The following is a 20,915-nucleotide window of genomic DNA, read 5'->3' as shown; positions in this document are numbered from 1 at the left end:
TTTGCAGGCAGCCCACATCCTAGATTGCATTTAAATAAAATTTTCTGACCCTATGAAGAAAAGACACACCAATGAAAAGCATATCGGCCTTTCACAGTGGAATAAACAGGCTCTACAGTCAAAAAATGAAGGATAATTTCAGATTAATTTGTAGAGAATTAACAATAGTATAATTGGTTCAACAATACAATTCCACATGTGAACAAAGGGATAAGCAGAGTTCATGCCTGACTCATGTTGAGATTATAAAGTGCTGCAGCTATGTATTTCAGTATCAGCAAAGGTACCACATTAGCTAATGAGCTATGGTGGTAAAATCGGGGCTCACCAAGTGGCACTTTCACCACCCAGGTCAGATCTGCTGGGAATAAGTTGAGGTTAAAGGCCTCCTAATTAGTGAGCAGAGAGAAGAAATAAAAAGATGCATGTGAATTACTCATAGTGAGTGATTCAAGTTGGTCTAATTAAAAGACAAAAATTTATTCAAAAGAAATGGAGAAAATTAATACAGTAGAATATGTGCTACAGGAAAAGACAGTGAAGAACAGTTTGACGCTTACTGAATTCAATTAACTTAGTTTGAGACCTTAATTGAGGTCTTAATTGAGGCCTCTAATTAGTCTTTCTAGAGAAGAGCAACAAAAGTGTAAACACATCAATTAAGAATGGCATATAAGACCTTAACAGCAGAAGTTATTCTAAATTCTGTGCACACCAGCTTTCAAAAGAATCAAATGTCATTAGCCAAATATAATAAGAATCCTGTTTTATAATACTGATTCTAAAACTTTTGTTACATGTTTGGCTACATTTGATTAAATTATATAGATATATATATTAGTAGAAGAACATCCAAATCAGAAAACAGTGAGGAAAGAGTTTGAACTGAGACTACTTTTGTGGAAAGAGGAAGAACCAGTTAAGGCTGGTTATTGCACTTAAATAATTTTATGGCTCACAGTTATTATAAGATTGGATTATCCATTCACAAATACAGACTGGGTGGAGAATGACTTGAGAGCAGCCCTGAGAAGAAAGATCTGGGGGAAAAGAAAGACTCAACATGAGCCAGCAGTGTGCGCTTGCAGCCCAGAAAGCCAACTGGAAGAGAGTAGATTTTGACTCATTTTACTGCTGGAAATGTCAGAAAGTGTAGTTTTAAACGTGTCTAAGAAGATTTAATTTTAAAAACATCAAAATCTTTCATTGCATCTTTCTCCTCAACTATTAAGCAACACATTCTAAAAATTATTTCAAGAGTATTTCCTCACCTTACAAACAAGCAGAACTTCACATTCTTCTGTAACTTCCCAATATAGAAACTTTGAGAAGTGGGGACCTAAGAAACAAAATAGTCTTAAATCTTATGTTGTAGAAGGAAGGAAAGGATATCTGACAGTTCTAGTAAAAGAACCAAAAATAATAATAATTACATTCTAGCATCCCTATATCAGAATGATTCAGGGCACTCCTGAATGCACAAAGGGAAAAGTCCTGCAGTAAGTATTCACTGTATTAGCCCATGTGTCTAATGTACCAATTTAATCCTGAGTAAATGTAAAAAGGTGAGTGACACAAACAAGCTTGCTAAATATGTTCATGCTCAATTTCCAAGTAAGCATGGGAAAGAAACAAAATAGTTGCAATTAAGATGCTTCATTGAATCAGGTGGAACTTGATAACGGACAAATGCAAGTCTGATACTCTGACACTCAACCAATTGAATATTTGAAGCCAAAATACCATGCCAGACAATTTTTGTCTAAATTATTTGAAGTCTGAAAACATTCTTGTTCCCCACTGTTGTTCCAAATCCAAATATATATGCCCTAAGAAAATTTATTGATATGTTTAGTCCTTTTGAAGTTGTGGTTACTCATATCAGTAAATTCATGAATATGTTTTCCTTTCTGTAGGATCAGAGCCTGTAATTGCTATACTCACATCTGAAATATGGCAAATTTCTAGATTTTTGCTTAGATCATTGAGAACTGAAACTCATGTGAGTTTATGCAGTAAACAGAATAATTAATTTTTTTAAGATAGAATATAACAATTACAGTACTTACTCAGACAACTTTACCTAAGCTGTTTAGAATAAATTATTTGTAATTATTGTCATTGCATCCATTCTAAAAGTCATGTTATTGCCAAGTAAAAATTACAAACTAGAGCTCAAACTCAATTCCTTCAGCATTTCACAGTGATAGAATTCTGAATTAGCTATCTAGTAGTAATTCTTACTTATAGCTCAAAAAAAATTACAAAACGTACCTAACAAACTGTAAACATCTAACAACTATGTAACAAATACACATACATTTGGTTCCTGAAATTTGCCTGGATAGAATCCACAGGATTAGGCTTTTAATATTCCTTGTCTGACTCTGTCCTGGCAGCTCTTCTGTCAATTATAATGAAGTGACAACTTGTATGCTTATATCAAAACGTGCTGAAGTGTTTTGCTTTTTCAGAGCCTACAATAAACACTCTTCTTATGAATATTCAGCAAATATAACCTTTTATACAGATTTCCACTACTTAATGAAAATAATGTCACAATTTGCAAGTTTTAAATGACAATGTTGGAAAATAAGATCTATATCCAGCAAGAGTTCAATATCCTCTCCAACTGTGCAACATACTCATCTTCTAATGAAGTTGTATGAAAGTTAAAAGCACCTGTTATTCACCAGGAATGCATCATTAGGTGCAAAATGGGCCTAAAGTCACCGATCTACTCTCTTACCTTGCTTCCTGAGGAATTCCTTTCTCTGGAGCTCAGACTCAGCCAATACCTTCTTAAATGCTGAATTTTAGAAGAGGTGAATGAATAATCAGTTAGTCATAAAGGTACTCAAGGAACAATTGAAGTTTATTTCTTCACGTGAGTCAAAGTTTTAATTTTTCACTGAACTTACCATCTCCAATGAGAACTAATGAAGACTGATTTTTGGCCTTTCCATCTTGAATCTGTACTGTGTAGGTACCTTCATTGTCAATTGTGAATTTGTCCATCACCATTTCTATAATGCCATTTGAATGGTCACAACTTATCTTGTGCCTCTGAAATAAACAAGTAATAACTTTACTGTATTGTTAAGTACTTATGATTCCCTACCAAATAAGACGTGTTTTGTAAACTCCACTTTCACACTTCATTATTTTCATTTCCTTTTAATCGTGTACTATGATAACAGGATCATGATTGTTCACTGTTGTTGAACAAGGTCCCAGTGATGGTGGAAACCTCTGTGTGCTGCTGCATTTGGAACCCTCAAATCATAATAATATGGATGTTTTACATTTAAAAATAATACTTTATTGCACTATACATGTTTAGAGACATGCCTCCACAGCTAGCTACATTACAGCTTCCAGTTCAACAAAGGGTTTTCCTAGTTTGAAGCAATATTCCTAGCAAATTCCACAGGTAGCTGGAATATTTTATTTATAGGTACAGATGCAGAACTTCATGTACCCTGTAAATGAATCTTCAGAACAAATTCAAGCCATTATAACCACTAAGCACTTTCTGAGGTATATGTGGCAGCTTTATACTGGATCTTACTTAAAAATACACATTTAGGGAGAGTATAATAATTCGCTCATCTTATGCTATGAATTCTTTCCAGAGAAGCCCAAAGACTAAGACCATGACTGAGAATTTGTAACTTGTGTCTTCCTTGTTCAGATGTAACTGAACTGCCAGGAACTAAAATGATCAGCAAAGTTCAGCAAAGGAAAATTAGATTTCTGTCAAAACATCTAGCTACCCACTATAGTCATTGGAGAACACTGAAAATACCAAATAACAATTTAAATTTTAAATGATTAAAATGATTTCACTGTTAATGTCTTTTAATGGGTGCTTTCTATTAAACATTCTAGAAAGATAACATTCTAGAAAGATTTCTTAGCAGGAATCTTGAAGAAAACAGAAAACTACAAGCAAAACTTGACAATAATCGAAAAACATGTATTTAATTTACAGGTACTATTTTAGATATAAACATGATTTCCTAAGTAGGATCCTCTTTCACTCAGTGAGTAATAAATACGAGGACTGTGCATATTACTAACAGTGATACTGCTTGAATCTCAATTACAAAATTCCAAAAGGAAAACAACAATAATTCACAGAATTTATTTGGTGAATATTTTGGGGTGACAAATGTGGTCAAGGATACTACACACTAACTCTTCGATTCATGAGGGGACAGAGGAGTTCTGTGCAATAAATTACTATATGCTCTGTAGCTGCTATAAGAGACAAGAGACCTTATGAATATTTTGATTAACCTTCTTCTTGGAATCCAAAACCAGAAATAGTTAAAGGCCAGAAGCAGGCAAAGTTTAATAAATGGGAAGGAAGAAGGAAGAAAACGAAATCTAATCGAAATACCACTTGTTATCCTATCTGGGACCAATTCCTTAAGTGGAAGAAACTTCAAATACTGGTCTAGAATAAGAAAGAATGACTCCACAGATATGTCTTCAGCTTTAAGGAATGCCTCCTGGCCACCTCCTGAACAGATGCAGAACTTAATGCGATGTTGCAAAGTATGCCCACTCACTTATTGCTTGCTTGGTACACTAAATTACCAACTGAGGACAACCTGTCAAAGCAGTCATCTGAAGAACAGTGGTAAGGCTGAGAGAATCTGCCACATTTGCAGCTACTTAAGACACCTATATATAGCTTAGGCATAGCAAGATGGCTACCATTTATTACTTATTTATTATTATTTATTATTATTATTTATTCAAACATACCAGTCGTACAAAAAGAAATTATATCAATTTCAATTATATCAACATATCAATTTCAACTATATCAACATATCAATTTCAACTTGTAAAATGCTGTAAAATTTGTAACTTAAAAAAAAAAAAAAGAAAATCTAATAAATAGTATATTATAAACGGTAAGGTATTACAGAACACCTGAAAAAGGGTGAGTCAAAAGTACATAGAGGACTGAAATGAAAACAAGACAAACTCTGTAAATTCTGTAAAGGAAATAAAACAGAAAGCCATTTTTCAATATAATAGAAAAAATATACGGCCACTAAAAATATGGCATAAATCCATTCATGTCTTTTCACTCCCCTTATTCTTAAAACAGAAAAATCAGGAAAAGAACACATGTGATCATGAAATAACAAAATAATCTTAAAATAGATTAAGAAAGTAGGACTAGATGACCTCGGTCCAGGTTTGTACTGAACAGTGCTGATACCTGCTCTCTTCTAAAACATTCTCAATAAGGAATACTGAGATTTGGGAATGAAAGGAACTGAGCAGAGTTCATAAGGTAATTATGGGCTCCTGAAAATATGAAAAGTGTTAGGAAGAGATAGTAATCAATTAGAAAGGAAGGGAATGTGTAAACATCAGAGATTTATTTCTCTTATCTAGGACTCTGTGCAAAGCGAATTGTTCCCAAACAATTATGACGTAGCATAACCAAAAATTAGAGCTAGGACTGTTTGCATGATAAAATATTTAACAAGATGGTGCCAGGAAACATTCTTTAAAAATGTATTATCATTGATGGAAATACAGTTAGACTAATCTAATTTAAATCTTTGTTAGGTAACTGAAGAATGAAGAAAAAAATATCAGAATTAAACAAAGCAGCAGCCAACAGATCAATTTGAATAACTAATGATTAGAGGGAAGAGACTGAGGTATCCCATTTGCCTAAAATAACAAGGGTAAAGGCTTTTATAATTGGACATGCATTTTCAAATATATATTAGAAGATATCATATGAAAAGATAAGACTTAATAAGAAAAGTAAGTAGAAAAATTACTTATTTAAGTACTGATATATAAGACTGGACTATATCGGCCAGTAGAGAGAGCTGAAAAAAGAGAGCTAATAACAGCAGCAACCTTTCAAGAAATGCAAATTCAAACTCTCTCTTATACTCTCTTGCCCACAGAAGTCAAGGACAACACTCGCATTCATTTAATGAGTTTCCAGGGAGAATGTTAAATTGAGGTTTTCCAGAAGCAGAACAAAAAAAAAGAGCAAGGTGAATATTTTAATCTGATCCTTTATCACATCCTCCCAAAATATTTTTACACTTTGGGTAAAGAAAAAGTTTTTAAAAGATTTAAACGACAGTTGATTGATTAATCGAGACCTAGTTTGTTCCATTTTCACATTATTTCAAAATCTTACAGAAACTGTTCTCTGGGTAGGACCTAAAGGAAAAAAATTATCATTTTATTCAGTGTCAAGAATCAAACTACAATTCACCAGCACAACGGTCTATTGAACATGTTCAGTGACTATAGCCCAGTCTCCAGGCAGGTTTTAAAGTGTAATTAGGCTTCTAACTATTGCCATTATGCAGCAAGATGAAGTTCAATGATTTTATGGGCACCATAAATACGGGGCTTTTATGTGACTTTCCACAAAAATATCATCAATCTCCAAAAGTAAATGTCACCTATGGGTTACTAATTAAAAAGGTGAAATAAAGCAGCTCCACTTCTAGACTCTCCTTCTGATGTCAATGCTTTCAAAACATATGTGATCTAAAAATAGCTTATTCTGATCCACTGAGACTGCCAAAACATAATATTGCCATTTCAATGCATTCTCATCACTAAATTCAGGTTTTCAGTGCTAGAGTTTATTATTTCTTGAAGTAAGAAATACAGAGGAGCATTCTGCTTAGAAAGCAAGTCTATCATTAAAGGAAATGCTTCTTGTTTTTCAGTGGTATAAAAATGCTGATAAGTTCCTCTGGCCAAAAACAGGATTTGTAACCTCAAGAATAAACTGAATTTTTCAACTAGCTGTACTGTACATGTATTTCTTACAGGAAAAGATATTTCCAGTGCTGAACATTATGGCCAGTAAATGAACCATATTACAGGCCCACAAGGACATGACCTTGCTTTCTTTACAGCCCAATCTTTTCAGTGTCCCTTAGCATGAAAGGACTTCCTAGAGCTAACAAGCTTGTGGTTTGCTCTTTCATCTCCATGTAGCCAATCAGTAACAATTCAACGTCTAGGCCAAAATTAAAAATAATAACAGTAATTAAAGAAAATGAAAGTGATACTGTCTAAAGCTTTTATGTCTATGACTATTCTTGCATGGTCAAGTGCCTCTCAGATTATATATAAAACTGCCAGCATTGGCTTCAGAGGGTCTCAGGGAGCAATATTTCTTGATGGTTTGCAGTCAAAAACTGTACTTTGAAGCAGCTTTCTATGTCTTGAGCAATTTTCCTAAAATATTTGTGCACTGCTTTTAATCAGATGTGTTTAATTAAGGGCCTATGTTCTCCTATTCTTTTCCTGTTGCTCATCTGGCTCTGAAAAATGAGCATGGACTTCTGAGGGTTATGTTTTTCTCTTTTTTTTTTTCTTCAAATATTATCACATCGAAATTAATAAATTGGCTTTAAACTATTAATATAAATGCATTATTAATGTCTAAAGTTACATTAAGCAGATTCACAAATATATAGTAGTACTCAATGTGCACTTACATCTCCATTTTCAACTTCTTTATCATTTATAACAAATCTATAGGTAGAATTTGGTGATAAGCTTTCAGCTTGAATCCAGAAACGGACTTCTCCTTTTTCAAGGACCTCATAAGCTAATTCTGATTTGAGAGGTATTGCTGCAGGGAAGAAAAAAAAAAGAAAAAAGAAAAAAAAAGAAAAAAGAAATCAAAAGTCAACAATGTGTGAATTCTTTTAAGAAAAGGGACTAGTGTAGTAAAGCGTTAATATCTTCCCATTATTTATGGAACACTGAATATAGAATTAATTTTATGCAGTGAAAAGACATCTAATGCAGTCTTTGGCTCATTTTTAAATTACTTTTTCAAAAAAGAGAGAAAGCTGAGTTTACAATTTACAGTTTGTACAGTATTTAAGGAATAGGCTAGAAACAACTTATACTCTATTATCAAGTTGATCAGTGAAGCTGCCATTGTATCAGGAAGATCCTTTTGAGAATTTCATTCACTAGTATTTAATTATATTTATTGTAGAAGCAAAAAATAGATTCAGGTCTTCAACTTACTTGGATTCTTTATTTCATTGCTTATTGTCATCAAACGTTCAAACTCTGAAATTCAGAAAAGCATATTTTAATTTATTCTGAAAAACATGGCTAGAATACAATTGTCAAAGAAGTTACATATGAGCATCAGCAAATAATCTCCTAAAGTTTTATATGTGAAATACCCAATTTTCTTTAGAAAATTATACCCTAAATATAAGCTTTAATAAATTTAAAATTGTAATGCATAGATTTATTGTGAGTTCATTTTTTATGAGTTCATTTTTCCTATTTCCTATGCCCCATCACTGGAGGTGTTCGAAGCCAGGTTGTTAGGGATCCTGAGCAGCTGGTCAAGTGGGTGACAATCATGTCCACAGTATTCAACAGAAATTTTAAAATACTGAAAATTTATCTTCACTAGAAGAAGAGGATATTGATAATTGACTAAGAATCTACATACATGGTCCGTGTCCTGGATAATTTTTTTTGTTCGTTTGTTTTGGTAAAAAAACCAATTTCTTGACATCTACTTTGAATGGCAGGTGAATGGAAGGAATGAAGCTGATTGCACTATGACAGAAATCCTGCCTACAACTCAACTCTCACTTGGTCTCATTGGTTCTCCTTAAATGTCTTAAAAAGAAGGTAGCTGGAGGGAAAATCATGCTTAATTTAAGAACTCAACAATTGCAGACTGTGGATTGGAAAAGCTCCAAAAATATTTTTGTGAAAGAATAGCCAAGTTCTCTTTCTGCTTTTCACCTCCATAACCCTGCATGGTATACCAAAGTCAGACTGAAGCAAATTCACTGCAATTCTGATGAAATAAAATGGCTACAACAAAGTAAAACAAAATTGATATAAGTTTGATATTGATATATGCCAAAGGACAATTGAACCCAATAAATTTACATTTTGTGAAAGGAACATTCTTTTTCTCAGATTCTTCTCTCTAATTCTATGCACCTCACTGGTATTAAATTATATATATACAAAACTTCTTTATTGTGATAATAAGAAAAATAATTAACAACACAAAACCTACTGTGATGTTTTTCTTTGTTTGTCCTTTATGCACAGGAAAGACTGGGAGGTTTGTTCGTTTCTTTTTCTTTGAAGTTTTTTATTGTAGTTGGGGTCACAAAATGAAGACAGACCTGAGATGGTAAGAACCTTACCTTCCTCATCCAAAATGAAGCTGGATGAAACACCATCCGTGTCACTAACTGAAATACAGTAAGTTCCCAAGTCCGATTTATCAGGATTCTTGAAGAATAGCTTGGAACTAAAATAATCAATAATGAAGGATATAATTAGTGGGTTTTACCATGCTATTGGTATTTATTAACAGTATAAACTCCTAGGGCTTTGATACAGAGTGCATGACTTACTGATCTCCTTCTGTCTGAATCTTAAATTTATCAGAATCCTCAATCTCCTCATATGATTTTCCCCACAGAAAATGAGATGCATCTGTAGCTTCTTTGCATTCAAAACCGAGGTAAATATTACCTTCCTCATCCACACCTGAAAAGATTTCTTTTGTTCCTGCAAAATGAGAATCAAATGTCAAAGCTGCATTTCTCTTTAGCATTGCTATACACAAATGATAAAAACCTATGCAGATTCTAACCATCTCCACTAATAAATATTGGTTTACTCGTATATATTGAAATGTTTGTGTCATATTTTGATTCAACATCACATTCTAGCCACTTTCTTTCTTTAAACAAATAAGGAATACTAAAAATAATACATGCTTATTGAGAAACAAGGAGATAAAATGAAACTGAATATGAGAAGATAGGAGCAATTGAAGTAAATTAATTTTATCATCAGTCCTGAAGCTTAAGTGAATGTGTCATGTTATACTTTTCACTTACTGCAGAAGCACTTCTGATTATGAGAAAAAAAAACTAAAATAACCAATTATCAAAATATTTCCTGCAGTAAGTAAAGCAACAATGCTTGGCAGTACCTCTGAATTCATAACGAGTTTTTCTTTCAGTTTTAAGGCTAAGAGCTTTTGAACTCTTGATATACTTATTTGTACTATGATATCTGGTCAGATTCATTAAATCTACTTTCAGATATTTCAGAAGCAGAAGAGGTAAAACAGTTCATTACCAGGGCTTGCTTCAACAAACACTGGTTCAGATATCTCAGACGACTTGCCAACCCCAGCATCATTCACTGCACGAACTTTGAAAACATAGGTATGACCCTGATGTAAATCAGTAACCTTGAAAAAAATGAAGAGCAAAGTCAATCAAAAAAAAAAAACACAACAGTCTAAGCTCTTTCATTTAGCTATTTGATGATGTTAGCAGAAGACTAAGTTCAAATCTGTATCTTTGCTGCACTCAATCAGATGTTCTTAAAATTCAGTTTTGAATTAACACAAACCGTAATATTTATATGTTACCTTAAAATAGTGGTGTGAAGTGGGTTTTTCATTAGCAGTGATCCAGTCCTCTGCATCTACTTCCTTATAGTCCACTAAGTACCCTGTAATGGGGCTTTTGCCTTCATAGACAGGAGCTTTCCATAGAAGAACCAGTGATGTATTTCTAACTTCACAAACTGTGAGATCATATGCAGGACCTAAAACATTTCAAATATGTATGGAAGTTCACTTCATTGTAATAAAGTTTTAAAAACTGTCGCTGAAGACATGGAAATATATAATTTTAATTTTGTTTTGACTGTATTGCTTTCCAGATATCTCCTCCTATGTAATAAACCTGCTATTCATGATATTCAAGTAAACAGATCTGCTTTATGTGGTGAGTGACATGAATATTCCAAAGAAGGCATTCTTATCTGGATGCCAGTATCTCCATTATAAGAGAAAGTTATTCACCTGGGCAATCCACGCAGTTCAAAATTTTCCAACAAGAAGCAGAGGTTTTTTTATGTAATATTTAATTCTCCAGCCCCAAAACAAAGTTGATTCAGTGAGCTTAGATTCAGGTTCACAACTTAACATAAAGATATTTATTTTCTCTTGGTGTACATTCTCCAGCCTGGTTCAAAACCAACTGTTACCAATGGACTTTAGATCAGGCTTCATGTTCTTTGGCAGAAGAGCGTTTTTCATTTTGAAGTGGATAACGGTAGCCAAGAATAATTTTTACATAGGATATCTGCTAAGAATACTATTTCCACCAAAAACATTCTAATTTATTCTAGGAATAAATGAGAGTTCTTACCTTTGCAGCTGTCAAGGAATATTCTCACTGCTATTTACCTTCACTTAACTGTTCCAGAACCATTCAGTTTGATTTATAGTATTTAATTTTTACTACACTCTTGGTATTTATTTCTATCCATAGACTATCAAGGCATAATCATATCCATTTACTAGCAAGGTGACAACATCTATAGCAGAACACTGCCTTTCAGACAAATAATGTATCTGGAAGTTTGCTTCTTGTGTTTTAAATTTAAATTAAGGAAACCTGAGATGGATTTTCCAGTGCTGTTAGTCTGGCCTACATCAGAAATATTTTTTCCAACTACTTCTCATCATGTAAAAGAACAAAAAGCAGGAAAACCTTAAAAATTAATCTGATTGCCATTCCAGCTTACATGATGGCAACCTGTGAGAAATTTCTCAGGGCTGAGATTCAGCACATAACAGAAAGACTTTTTCTCGGTAGTAGATAAGTACATTTCAGAAAAGTAACATTTGAGTATATGTTGCAGATCTTAAGAAGTTAAATACTAGATTTCTCAAGGAAAATTCACAATTTTCAAGGAAGATAAAGCCTTCTCTTAGGGCTTGATTAAGATTCCAACCTAAATGTCTATATATCCAAAGATAATTAAATTTCCACTGGCAGATGCACCTATTTGAAATCTAGACAATAGAAGAAAATGTGTAATGAAGCATGTTCTATTCTGAGGAGTCTGAGATCACAGATGCTTCTTTTTTTTTTTTTTAAAGTCATGTAAAATAATTCATTAGCTATCACTGCTAACTCACAGAGGCTCACAGATATAGGACTGGAGTTCTGCAGAACAATGAAATAATAATGGGCTCTGGGCTCTGGAATACATCACTCACACTAGAAGTCTTGCAATTCTATATCAAACGTGGGAGAATATTTTGGTGACACTGGGAGTACTTTGCAGTCACATCACATTAGTCATCGATGTCTTCAGTCAGTCAGGGAAAAGGATCAGTCTCCCACAGTCCTCAAGTTTTTACCTTTGCTATTGCTAAGCTATTGCTTAAAAATTTATCTTAGGAAAGACTTGAGAAACGTTTTAACAAGTTTGAAGATTTGGGGGGTACACAGTTTTTTATGCTATTGCTTAAGCAAGTAGAATGCAATACTCCATTCAGCTGTATTCATAATTAGAGCAATGTAATCAGCTGACGAACAGTGTATAAATCATACGTTCTTTAAGGAAAATAACTGTCCCCGATGCATTTATACTAAGTATTACAAAATGGTAAGAAAATGAAATTAACACACTGGGAGTCTGTTAGGAGATTAAACATTTTGTAATTGACAGCTTTGCCATGTCATGGAACCCAGAAGTCAACGTTTATGAAATCAGAGAAGAATTTAGATAGAAACTGTGCTGAAGAATTCTCTGGCAGTGGTTTTGCAGAAAAGAATCTTGGCATTAAAAAGAAGTAAACCCTAAACTTAGTATAATAACATAATGGTTTTTTAAATGGCAAATAGGAAGGGATTTGTAAGGGGGCAAATAATTGCAGGATGTGTGGAACTACCACTTCTCTGCTTAGTACTGACAAATCTTTATTTGAAATAATATTTACAGTTTGCGTGCTGCCATTCAAGATAGACATGAGCCACTTAGGAAAAGTTCAAAAGAGAGAAAAAATACATCTATTTAGAGGTAGCAGATAAATGATCCATGTGGAAATGCTACAGAGACTCATTTTTCTCGCTAAGAAGAAAGCTGGAAGTCTGAAAAAGTTTTTAAAAACAACAAAAATCCATTGAGGAGAGGAAAGGAGCAATGTCTTCTTCACATCCTCTGTAGACAGGACAAGGTGTAAGGATTAAATTACAAGAAAGATTCAGGAATATTAGAAAAACTTCTGGATTTTAAGCATAGCAAAGTTTGGAATAGATAGCCTGGGCATCCTTCATGGGTGGAAGTCTTTACGGATGTATTAAACAAGCCTCTGCCAACAACACAGGTATTTATTATCTCATTGAAGTCTTTCTTGTTCTAGGCAAGAGCTACATTTTACATAGAAAACAAAAATGAAAAATTCCAGCCTTCTTAAGCAAATTATGTCTTTTTGATACCACTGAAGTTTTCAACAGTTTTATAAAAATAATTTCAGCTTTTGGATTCACCAACAAAAAGACTGTATGACCACTTAAGAATAAAACAGATGTGAGTAGGTGTCAGGCAGATCTTGATTACTTAAACAGGCACTAAAGTGGATCCTTAACAGTATTACAAAACTCAGTGTCGTAAATAGAATTCAATTTAACAACATAGAAGTATTTCACAGCATTTAGGGGAAAATAAGATAGAAACAAAAAAGTGGTAGGTACCTGTGTTTTCATCAGGGGCTGTGCTGTGACACCCTTTGTTTAGGCAAATCAGTAACAAACATCAGGAACAGCTTCAGAAAAATTGATGCTCAGTGTGAAGGAGTGTTATAAAAAGAGCACACTGGCCTTCAAAAAGCCTTTCATAGGTTATTTACGGAACTGAAGCATTACTGACAGAAAACAATTCCCTTGGTACCTGACATTCAAGCACAAATATACGTGCTCACAGGGTAGCTAAAAGTTAACTTCCTTCTACTGCCTGCCCTAAATTCACAGTGCTTCTTTAACATGTTTAAGGAGTTAGCATCATAATTAAAAGTCTTTAGCTATGTCTACACTGGTGAACTATAGACAACCTAAACACCAGTTTCCTACTGTGTGGTTGTTAGCAAATTTGTTCTAACACCTGGTTAATAACAATCTGTCAGGTAACACCTGGGTACAATCTGCATAATCACATAAATAAAGAAGGGGGGCACAGTAATTGAGACTGTGAGAGTTTAGCTATAAGTTGTGAGGAATGCTGTGCTACTTTCCTTTAGGCCAAGAAACAGGTCCCTGCTGATTCTTATTTATGATCAGTATCCCAGTCTGAGAGTCTGAAACTCCAGAAATAGTTATAATAGATTCCAATTATTGTGCTAGGATGACTGTATGTTGCCCTAAAGAAGAGAGTGAGATAGAGCTCATAGCCCAGAGCTAAAAAGATGATGGTAATAAAAACATACAATAACGGCTGAGATTTTTTTTTGTTCTAACACAGACAGTAAATGAAAGTGATATTTAGCAAGCTAAGTAAAGATCATTCACTTCTTAGAGCATCTGCTGTCATCAGTGGAAATCCAGAGACAGCTTTTAATAGAAGATTTTGGTAGTTTGGCACAAATGAAAGAAAAGACATCAAATAGTTTTACTAGAGCATTATGTGGGTTGTATAAGGAGCTTATTGTAAACTTAATCCATAAGAAACTAATAGACTTACCAGGTTCTGGCATAGTCCAGGCTTTACACTTAAAGTGCTCACTGGGATCTGAAGGATGACCTATTCCAACCACATTTGCAGCAGCAATTTTGAACTCATAGAAAGCATCTTCTGTCAAATTCTCTACCTTTATGGAGAAAACAAATCAAAAGCTATGACTTACTGTGTTTAAACGTGAAATAAGCATTCATTGAAATAAGCATTGGTTAATTCATTATCAGGATTAACTGCTGTGCCTAGAGTACTGGCAGGCTCTAACCTAGAGATTTTACTCTTAACCCAAACATGCTACGGTATGATAGGCTGTACTTCCATGCTTTCAAACACATCACCCTAGAAATATCAACATTTTGACATGAGAAGCTGCAAAAGGTTAGAGCAAAAAGGTCCAGAGAATCCAAGTAATGAATGGCCACCAACAGATACTTAGGGAGAAGCATTTGAAGATAGTTTCTTGTAATATTTATATATCATGCGCTTAAGAGCTCAAACGTTTCTTTGGTCTAGAGAGGTCATATTTGATTGACCAGAGAAGAGAGGGAAACAATGAGAAACTAATACCTGTAGTAAGTGGTTATAACTTTGGGAAAGACTGTCTCCTGGCAATTTTTCTTCTTGCTCTTATGTGTGTTTTTTTCAACATTACTTATCGTTAAATAGTGAGGAAGTAAGCACTGGAAATGGGATAAGCAGAATCCATGCTACCTCTCTGCCTGGTAAGTGAAACCAGACATTCAGTGAGTGTGTCTTCACATCATTATCTCAGACTTTGAGATCAGTGTATGCAATCTGTAAGGCAATCTTGACACCCTGAGTATCTCCTTCCTTTACCAGTAATTCTGGTACAGATACTGAACAGTTTTGAATTTTCATGATTAAACAAACTATACTGCATTCTCTGGGAAAACATGAGATTTAAAAAAAAAAAAAAAAAAAAAAAAAAAATTTAGTGTGTTATTCTTTAGGGGAACAAATATACGATGGGATGATAATCTGAGCATTAGATGCAAGATCAAAGCAAACAGATTAAGCTAAGTAAAGCTGTGCACTGATACAGTTTAGACAGGATTGTTTGAAAATAAAGAGCAATATACTGTAATTTACAACAATAATTCAGCCAGTAAATATAACTTTGAAATCCCAGGTTATTAAGGAAAGAATATTTGTAGGCTCCCATAGAATTATTTAATCGGAGGCAGTTACACTTCAGTGATTTCCTGGTGCTACACTGTGTATCTGAGGGTTTTGTCTGATTGCAGTGTCATAAAATATTCTGGACTACTAAAAGCTGTCTTGCTTTTATTTCCCTTAAGTATTTCAGATTCCAGTCCATAAAAATAATGTATGAAGATACACCTTAAGGTACAAATCCAGCTACTAGCAAGATGGAGACTTAAATATCAGATTAAGCTCTGAATGGTTTCCCTTAATAACTCATATGTTTACAAATGAGTTAGAAATTGAAAATATCAGAAAAGCATTGTTTAGCTCTGCCATTTCTAGTCTATCCTATCTACCCTGTTTTATTTCTCACTACCCATTCTCTGTCTGCTGTGTCAGAGACGCCAGTTACAAACTCAATCACAAACATATGTGTACTTGAGCATTGCTGACTGCCTTCTATGCATGAAAAATTCTTTCCAAATTCACCACCAGTATTTTTTACTTTAGTGTCAAATTTTTCCTAAAGAATAATTTATTCCTTGGCAGACAATTTGCTGGCTTGCAGAGATAATTTCAAGAATTTCTTTAAGAAAAAAAATCTGATTGTTTAATAAGCATCATATTGATTAATTACTTGCTATATCCTATCTTCCTAATCTTTCCTCATTCAAGTTAACTAGGAATTTCTTCTGTTAACCAACTGAATAAATTATAGGAGCTACCAGATACAATTTATCTCAAAACTAAAATTACTGATCTGGTACACTGGAAAGGAAGGTATTAGACATAACGGTAGGTTTATTATATACTCCTATTTCCAGGTGCAGGCAAAAGTTGAGAGAAAGAACAGGAGCTCATTAGATTTGTTTTCAGCCCATCTCCATTTCAAGTTCCCAGTTCTACAGACAGCATGATTATCTGTCCTACTAAATACTGCTATCCTTTCTCTGGATGTTACTGCAGTGGTGATAAGCATGCTACTCATTAATGAAAACCGTATTCATTTTATGAAGTGTTCTATAACTCATTCTGGAATTTACTTTGCAAATTTTTCTTCAAAATTTCCTCATCTAAATGGCCATATCAGTCTTTCCATTTCATAGTAACGATGATGCTGATTTACTGTGTCTCTACTCCACCTTTCACACTTTCTACATCCCAAAATACACAGTGGAATGGCCTGCTAGCATTGTAGTAAGTAAATTTAAATAATTTATCTACATAAAAGTAGAACTCTGCCAAGAGCAAAGAATTAGTACAAACCAAGTCCAGAAAGTTAAGGATTAAAAAGTACCAACCGTATAAATTGTCTGGCTAATAAGGGAAGAATTGACTTCATGCCAGTTTTTATGGTTAGCTTCCCGTTTATCCATATAATAACCAAGGACTGGGGAGCCTCCACTATACTTTGGTGCTTTCCAGCCAAGGGTCATTGAATGACCATCGCAGTTCAGAAGTGTGATGCCATGAGGATATGATGGGCAAGCTACAAAAAAAAAAAATCAAAATTAATTTCATCTCCAAACATAATTATGGAAGCTCCTGTATGGAACATCTGCCCATTGTCCTGGCTTCTCTGGAGGTGGTAAGAAGAAATAGATGAAGGTTGACATTCATCGACACTTGCTGAACGTTTCTGGAGACATAACAGTGGATGTGAGCACAGTGCAGCAGTGGGTGGTGCATTTCAGCAGTGGTGACAGCAACAGTGCGTCACCTCTGCTGGTCCAAATCTTTACAAGCGTGACATTCAGGCTCTTCTTCAACACTTGAAAATGAAAATGAAAATTGAAAGTGAAAATGCTTAGCTAATGGTGGTGAACATGCTGAAAATCAGTGTTTTGTAGCTGAGAATTTGATCTATCAAATGTTGTTGTGCTCTTTGTATTCACTGAATTTTCCACGGAAATAAATGAGGCATTACTTTTGTAGTGAACTATGTAAGTCCCTTACAAATAGTTGAGCTAAATTTCTTTTAAGACAACTAAAATGGATTAAAGCCATTCACATCCTGTATGTTCTTATCAGGTCTGTTTGCTCTGTGTTTGGTGACATACTACATGCAACTCTCATTTCAAAACATACAGTGACAAAGTAAAAGGTGTGAGTGCATTTATGACATATGAGTGACAAATATAAATGAGCTTGTGCCCCACCTACCCATATGAGACAGACTTCGCCCTAAAAAAAATTCAAGAGTAGATTTGTCAGTAAAATCTCATGCAAAGTTAGGAAGGCATCCTTTAATATTTGTTCTGAATTGTAAAACTTCTAGAGTATTTTTGACAAGGCTATTTGTTGGTCTTCCCTAAGAAGTGCAGGCCATTTGGCTGGGGAGAAGTTGTTCCATTTTAAGTATTTCAGTAAGAAACTGAAACAGTGAAGAAATGAAAATTGCCCAAATCTGTATACTTTATGTTCTAAATATTTTTTCAGCCCTGTATTCTCCATGTGTCGTTCTTACTGGAAGTAGAACCATGGGTTCTCACACAGGAATTTTGCTTGCAGGGTATAAGAGGAGGCAGATTGCTTTCTGACCTTGAACAGCCCAAGGCAATTTCCTGTTTAGTCCAGCCACATAGTAATAAAGTTTTCCAAAGCTCTCTAATTTGAGCGGATTCCATTCTAAACTAATTTACACCACTCCACGTCACCCAGAAGCTACTGCCTAACATCATCAAGATTTACTATTTCTTACGGATGAGGAACTGCAGGAATCCTGGGCATTATAATGAATCTGATCCAATATTTCTAAGTCTGTATGAATAACTTTTGCTTTTAATATCATCTTTTCTTTGTGCAGCAGCCACATCCTAAAATATAAACTTCAGTGAGGAAATGTGTTCAATGGCTACGAAATATACTGTTATAGTAAATGAGCTAGTTGTTTCTTTAATGAGTTACATTCAACAAGAAGTTTAGTTGCACCAATTTGTACTTACTGAGGGCTGCTTGTACTTTTATAGCCTCTGACTCCTGTGAGTTTTCACTGAATCCTACAGCATTCACAGCTTTCACACGGAAGATGTATTGTTCACCAGTTTCCAAACCATGAACAACAAATCTGTGTTTTAAAAATAAAAATAGCATTACATTTTTTCAATATATCCTATAAAACCATTCTTTGCTGTAACATGAAATCTTGGCAATCATAAATTCAACATGAATACTTCACAAAGGAAAATACTTCCAGGAGGGAAACTGAAATATAATTTTATGATTGAATACAATGTATTTGGATGTAACACTGGAAAAACAGCCAGAGGATTCATATTGAATTGCTAGTGCTGATCTACTGGATGGAATCATGCCAACTGTAGTATCTTTCATGTGAATATTGGCTTGCCAAATTCTAATCTATTCTTGGAAGACACTATAGTTTTCACTTCATTTTCGTAGTAACCATCCAAAGAAGCTTTCAGTTATGTTATAAGGTTCTGGGCAATTACTGTAGCATTAGAATAGTCACAAATATCTCAGCGCAGGATAGATTCACTATTTTCTTACTTTTGTTCTGTCCCTACTCTTTTGACCAACAGTTAGTCATCTACTTTTTCTCAACAAATTATTTTATCAAAGGATTCAGCAGAACACAAAGTCACTCAAAATTTATTAGTAACTGACAAAATATACTAAAGAATATGATGTGCTTGTTATAAACCCATAAGAAAATATGCCTTACACATTTAAACTTAAGAAACACGTGGACCTACTGGAAAGGGCCCAGAGTAAGGTTATCAAGATTGTCAGAGGATTAGAGCATCTCTCCTATGAGAAGAGGCTGAGAGACTTGGGATTGTTCAGGCTGGAGAAGAAAAGACTCGGGGGATCTCATCAATATTTATAAATTTCTGAATGCGAGGTGCAGAGTGGACAAAGACAGCCTCTTCTCAGTGGTGCCCAGTGACAGAACAAAAGGCAATCAACACGAACTGGAACATAGGAGGTTCCTGCTGAACACCATGATGTATTCTGTGCTGCGCTGGTGATAGAGCACTGGCACAGGTTTTTCTGGAGGGGTTGCAGAGCGTCCACCTTGGAGATCTTGGAGATCTGTGTCCAAAGAAGGGCAGTGAAGCCACTGAAAGGACTGGAGAACAAGCCTTAGGAGGATCAGCTTTAGGGAACTGTGATTGTTTAGTCTGAAGAAAAGTGGAGACATAATCACACTCTACAACTACCTCAAAAGAGGTTCTGGTGAAGTAGGGGCTAATCTCTTCTTCCAAGTAACTAATGACAGGATGAAAAGGAACAGCCTCAAGTTGCACCAGAGGAGGTTCAGGTTGGATAATTAAGAAAAGCTTCTTCTCTGAAAGAGTGATGAGGCTTTGGCACAGGATGCCCATTATAGCAGATACAGCTTGCCCTTTTGCCCTGATGTCCATGTACTCTGAGCTCCTAAGAGAACTAATCTGTAAAGTTTATGAGTCCCTTCTTTTCCTCATACTTTCTCTCAGGTGCATCAGGTCTGTCCGTTTTATACCATAACTGAGACTTTAAGACTTATGCTTTCTCATGCTCAAGACATTCAGAATCATGCCTGCAGAACCTTATTTTATGATTAATCAAATAGATAAAAATGCCTCCCGTTTAGATGGAATAGAAAGGTGGACAAGGGAAGGAAGAGTCTGCCCAGCATAGTTTAGCTCAGAATCTGCAGACTATTTTTCATCACACTCATCATTCACAACTATGAGAACACCATTGCTTAGCAGTTAAACTGAATTAAAACTAACTACAGTTTTTAAATCTCCCCAAAATACAGAAGTATTGTCAGTACCTGCTATAGTTAATAGGTTTGTGGTTAGCAGGTTCCCAATGATTTGATCCCACCACAGAATAGTCAATGTAGTAGCCATACAAATTCTCTTCGTGTTTTGGTTTGTCCCATTGGACTACAACTGATGTTCTTGTATTCCTTGTGGCGACTACCCGACCAGGTGCTGATGGGACAACTAAGAAAAAGAGAAAAATATGTATTATTATGAAACACATTAAAATAAAAATAAGTGAAAGTAGACTCAATGCTGTACATTTATACCATATTCAATTACTTTGGCTATGGTTTTTCCTGCTATGTTATTTTTGTTATATGATTTATATTTTAGTATGAGAGGAGAGAAATCCAGAGCACCTATATAGATGGCTACATAAATCTACTTAAATTTAGACGTAAG

At 34.6% G+C, this 20,915-nt stretch overlaps 1 protein-coding gene across 2 annotated transcripts in view; it reads right to left on the bottom strand.

Annotated features, from left to right (window-relative positions):
- The window catches only part of MYOM2 (myomesin 2), a 74,407-nt gene that overhangs the window by 15,221 nt on the left and 38,271 nt on the right, over positions 1-20,915 (bottom strand). Inside the window, exons 16-29 of one of the 2 annotated variants that reach the window (XM_042890678.1) lie at positions 20,519-20,693; positions 18,681-18,802; positions 17,899-17,919; positions 17,037-17,224; positions 14,575-14,701; positions 10,469-10,647; positions 10,171-10,285; positions 9,435-9,591; positions 9,222-9,328; positions 8,062-8,106; positions 7,518-7,654; positions 2,922-3,066; positions 2,750-2,809; positions 1,272-1,339 (exon numbers count right to left, since the gene is read on the bottom strand). In XM_042890678.1, coding sequence (XP_042746612.1) covers positions 1,272-1,339; positions 2,750-2,809; positions 2,922-3,066; positions 7,518-7,654; positions 8,062-8,106; positions 9,222-9,328; positions 9,435-9,591; positions 10,171-10,285; positions 10,469-10,647; positions 14,575-14,701; positions 17,037-17,224; positions 17,899-17,919; positions 18,681-18,802; positions 20,519-20,693 — 1,646 coding nt within the window. The remainder of the gene's footprint in view (positions 1-1,271; positions 1,340-2,749; positions 2,810-2,921; positions 3,067-7,517; positions 7,655-8,061; positions 8,107-9,221; positions 9,329-9,434; positions 9,592-10,170; positions 10,286-10,468; positions 10,648-14,574; positions 14,702-17,036; positions 17,225-17,898; positions 17,920-18,680; positions 18,803-20,518; positions 20,694-20,915) is intronic. The other variant, XM_042890684.1, reaches the window with a different exon arrangement.

Source organism: Lagopus leucura, unplaced genomic scaffold (genome assembly GCF_019238085.1).
Source record: "Lagopus leucura isolate 7727_CA_CO unplaced genomic scaffold, USGS_WTPT01 Super-Scaffold_73, whole genome shotgun sequence".
NCBI lineage: Eukaryota > Metazoa > Chordata > Aves > Galliformes > Phasianidae > Lagopus > Lagopus leucura.
This window is presented reverse-complemented; position numbering and strand designations above follow the sequence as displayed.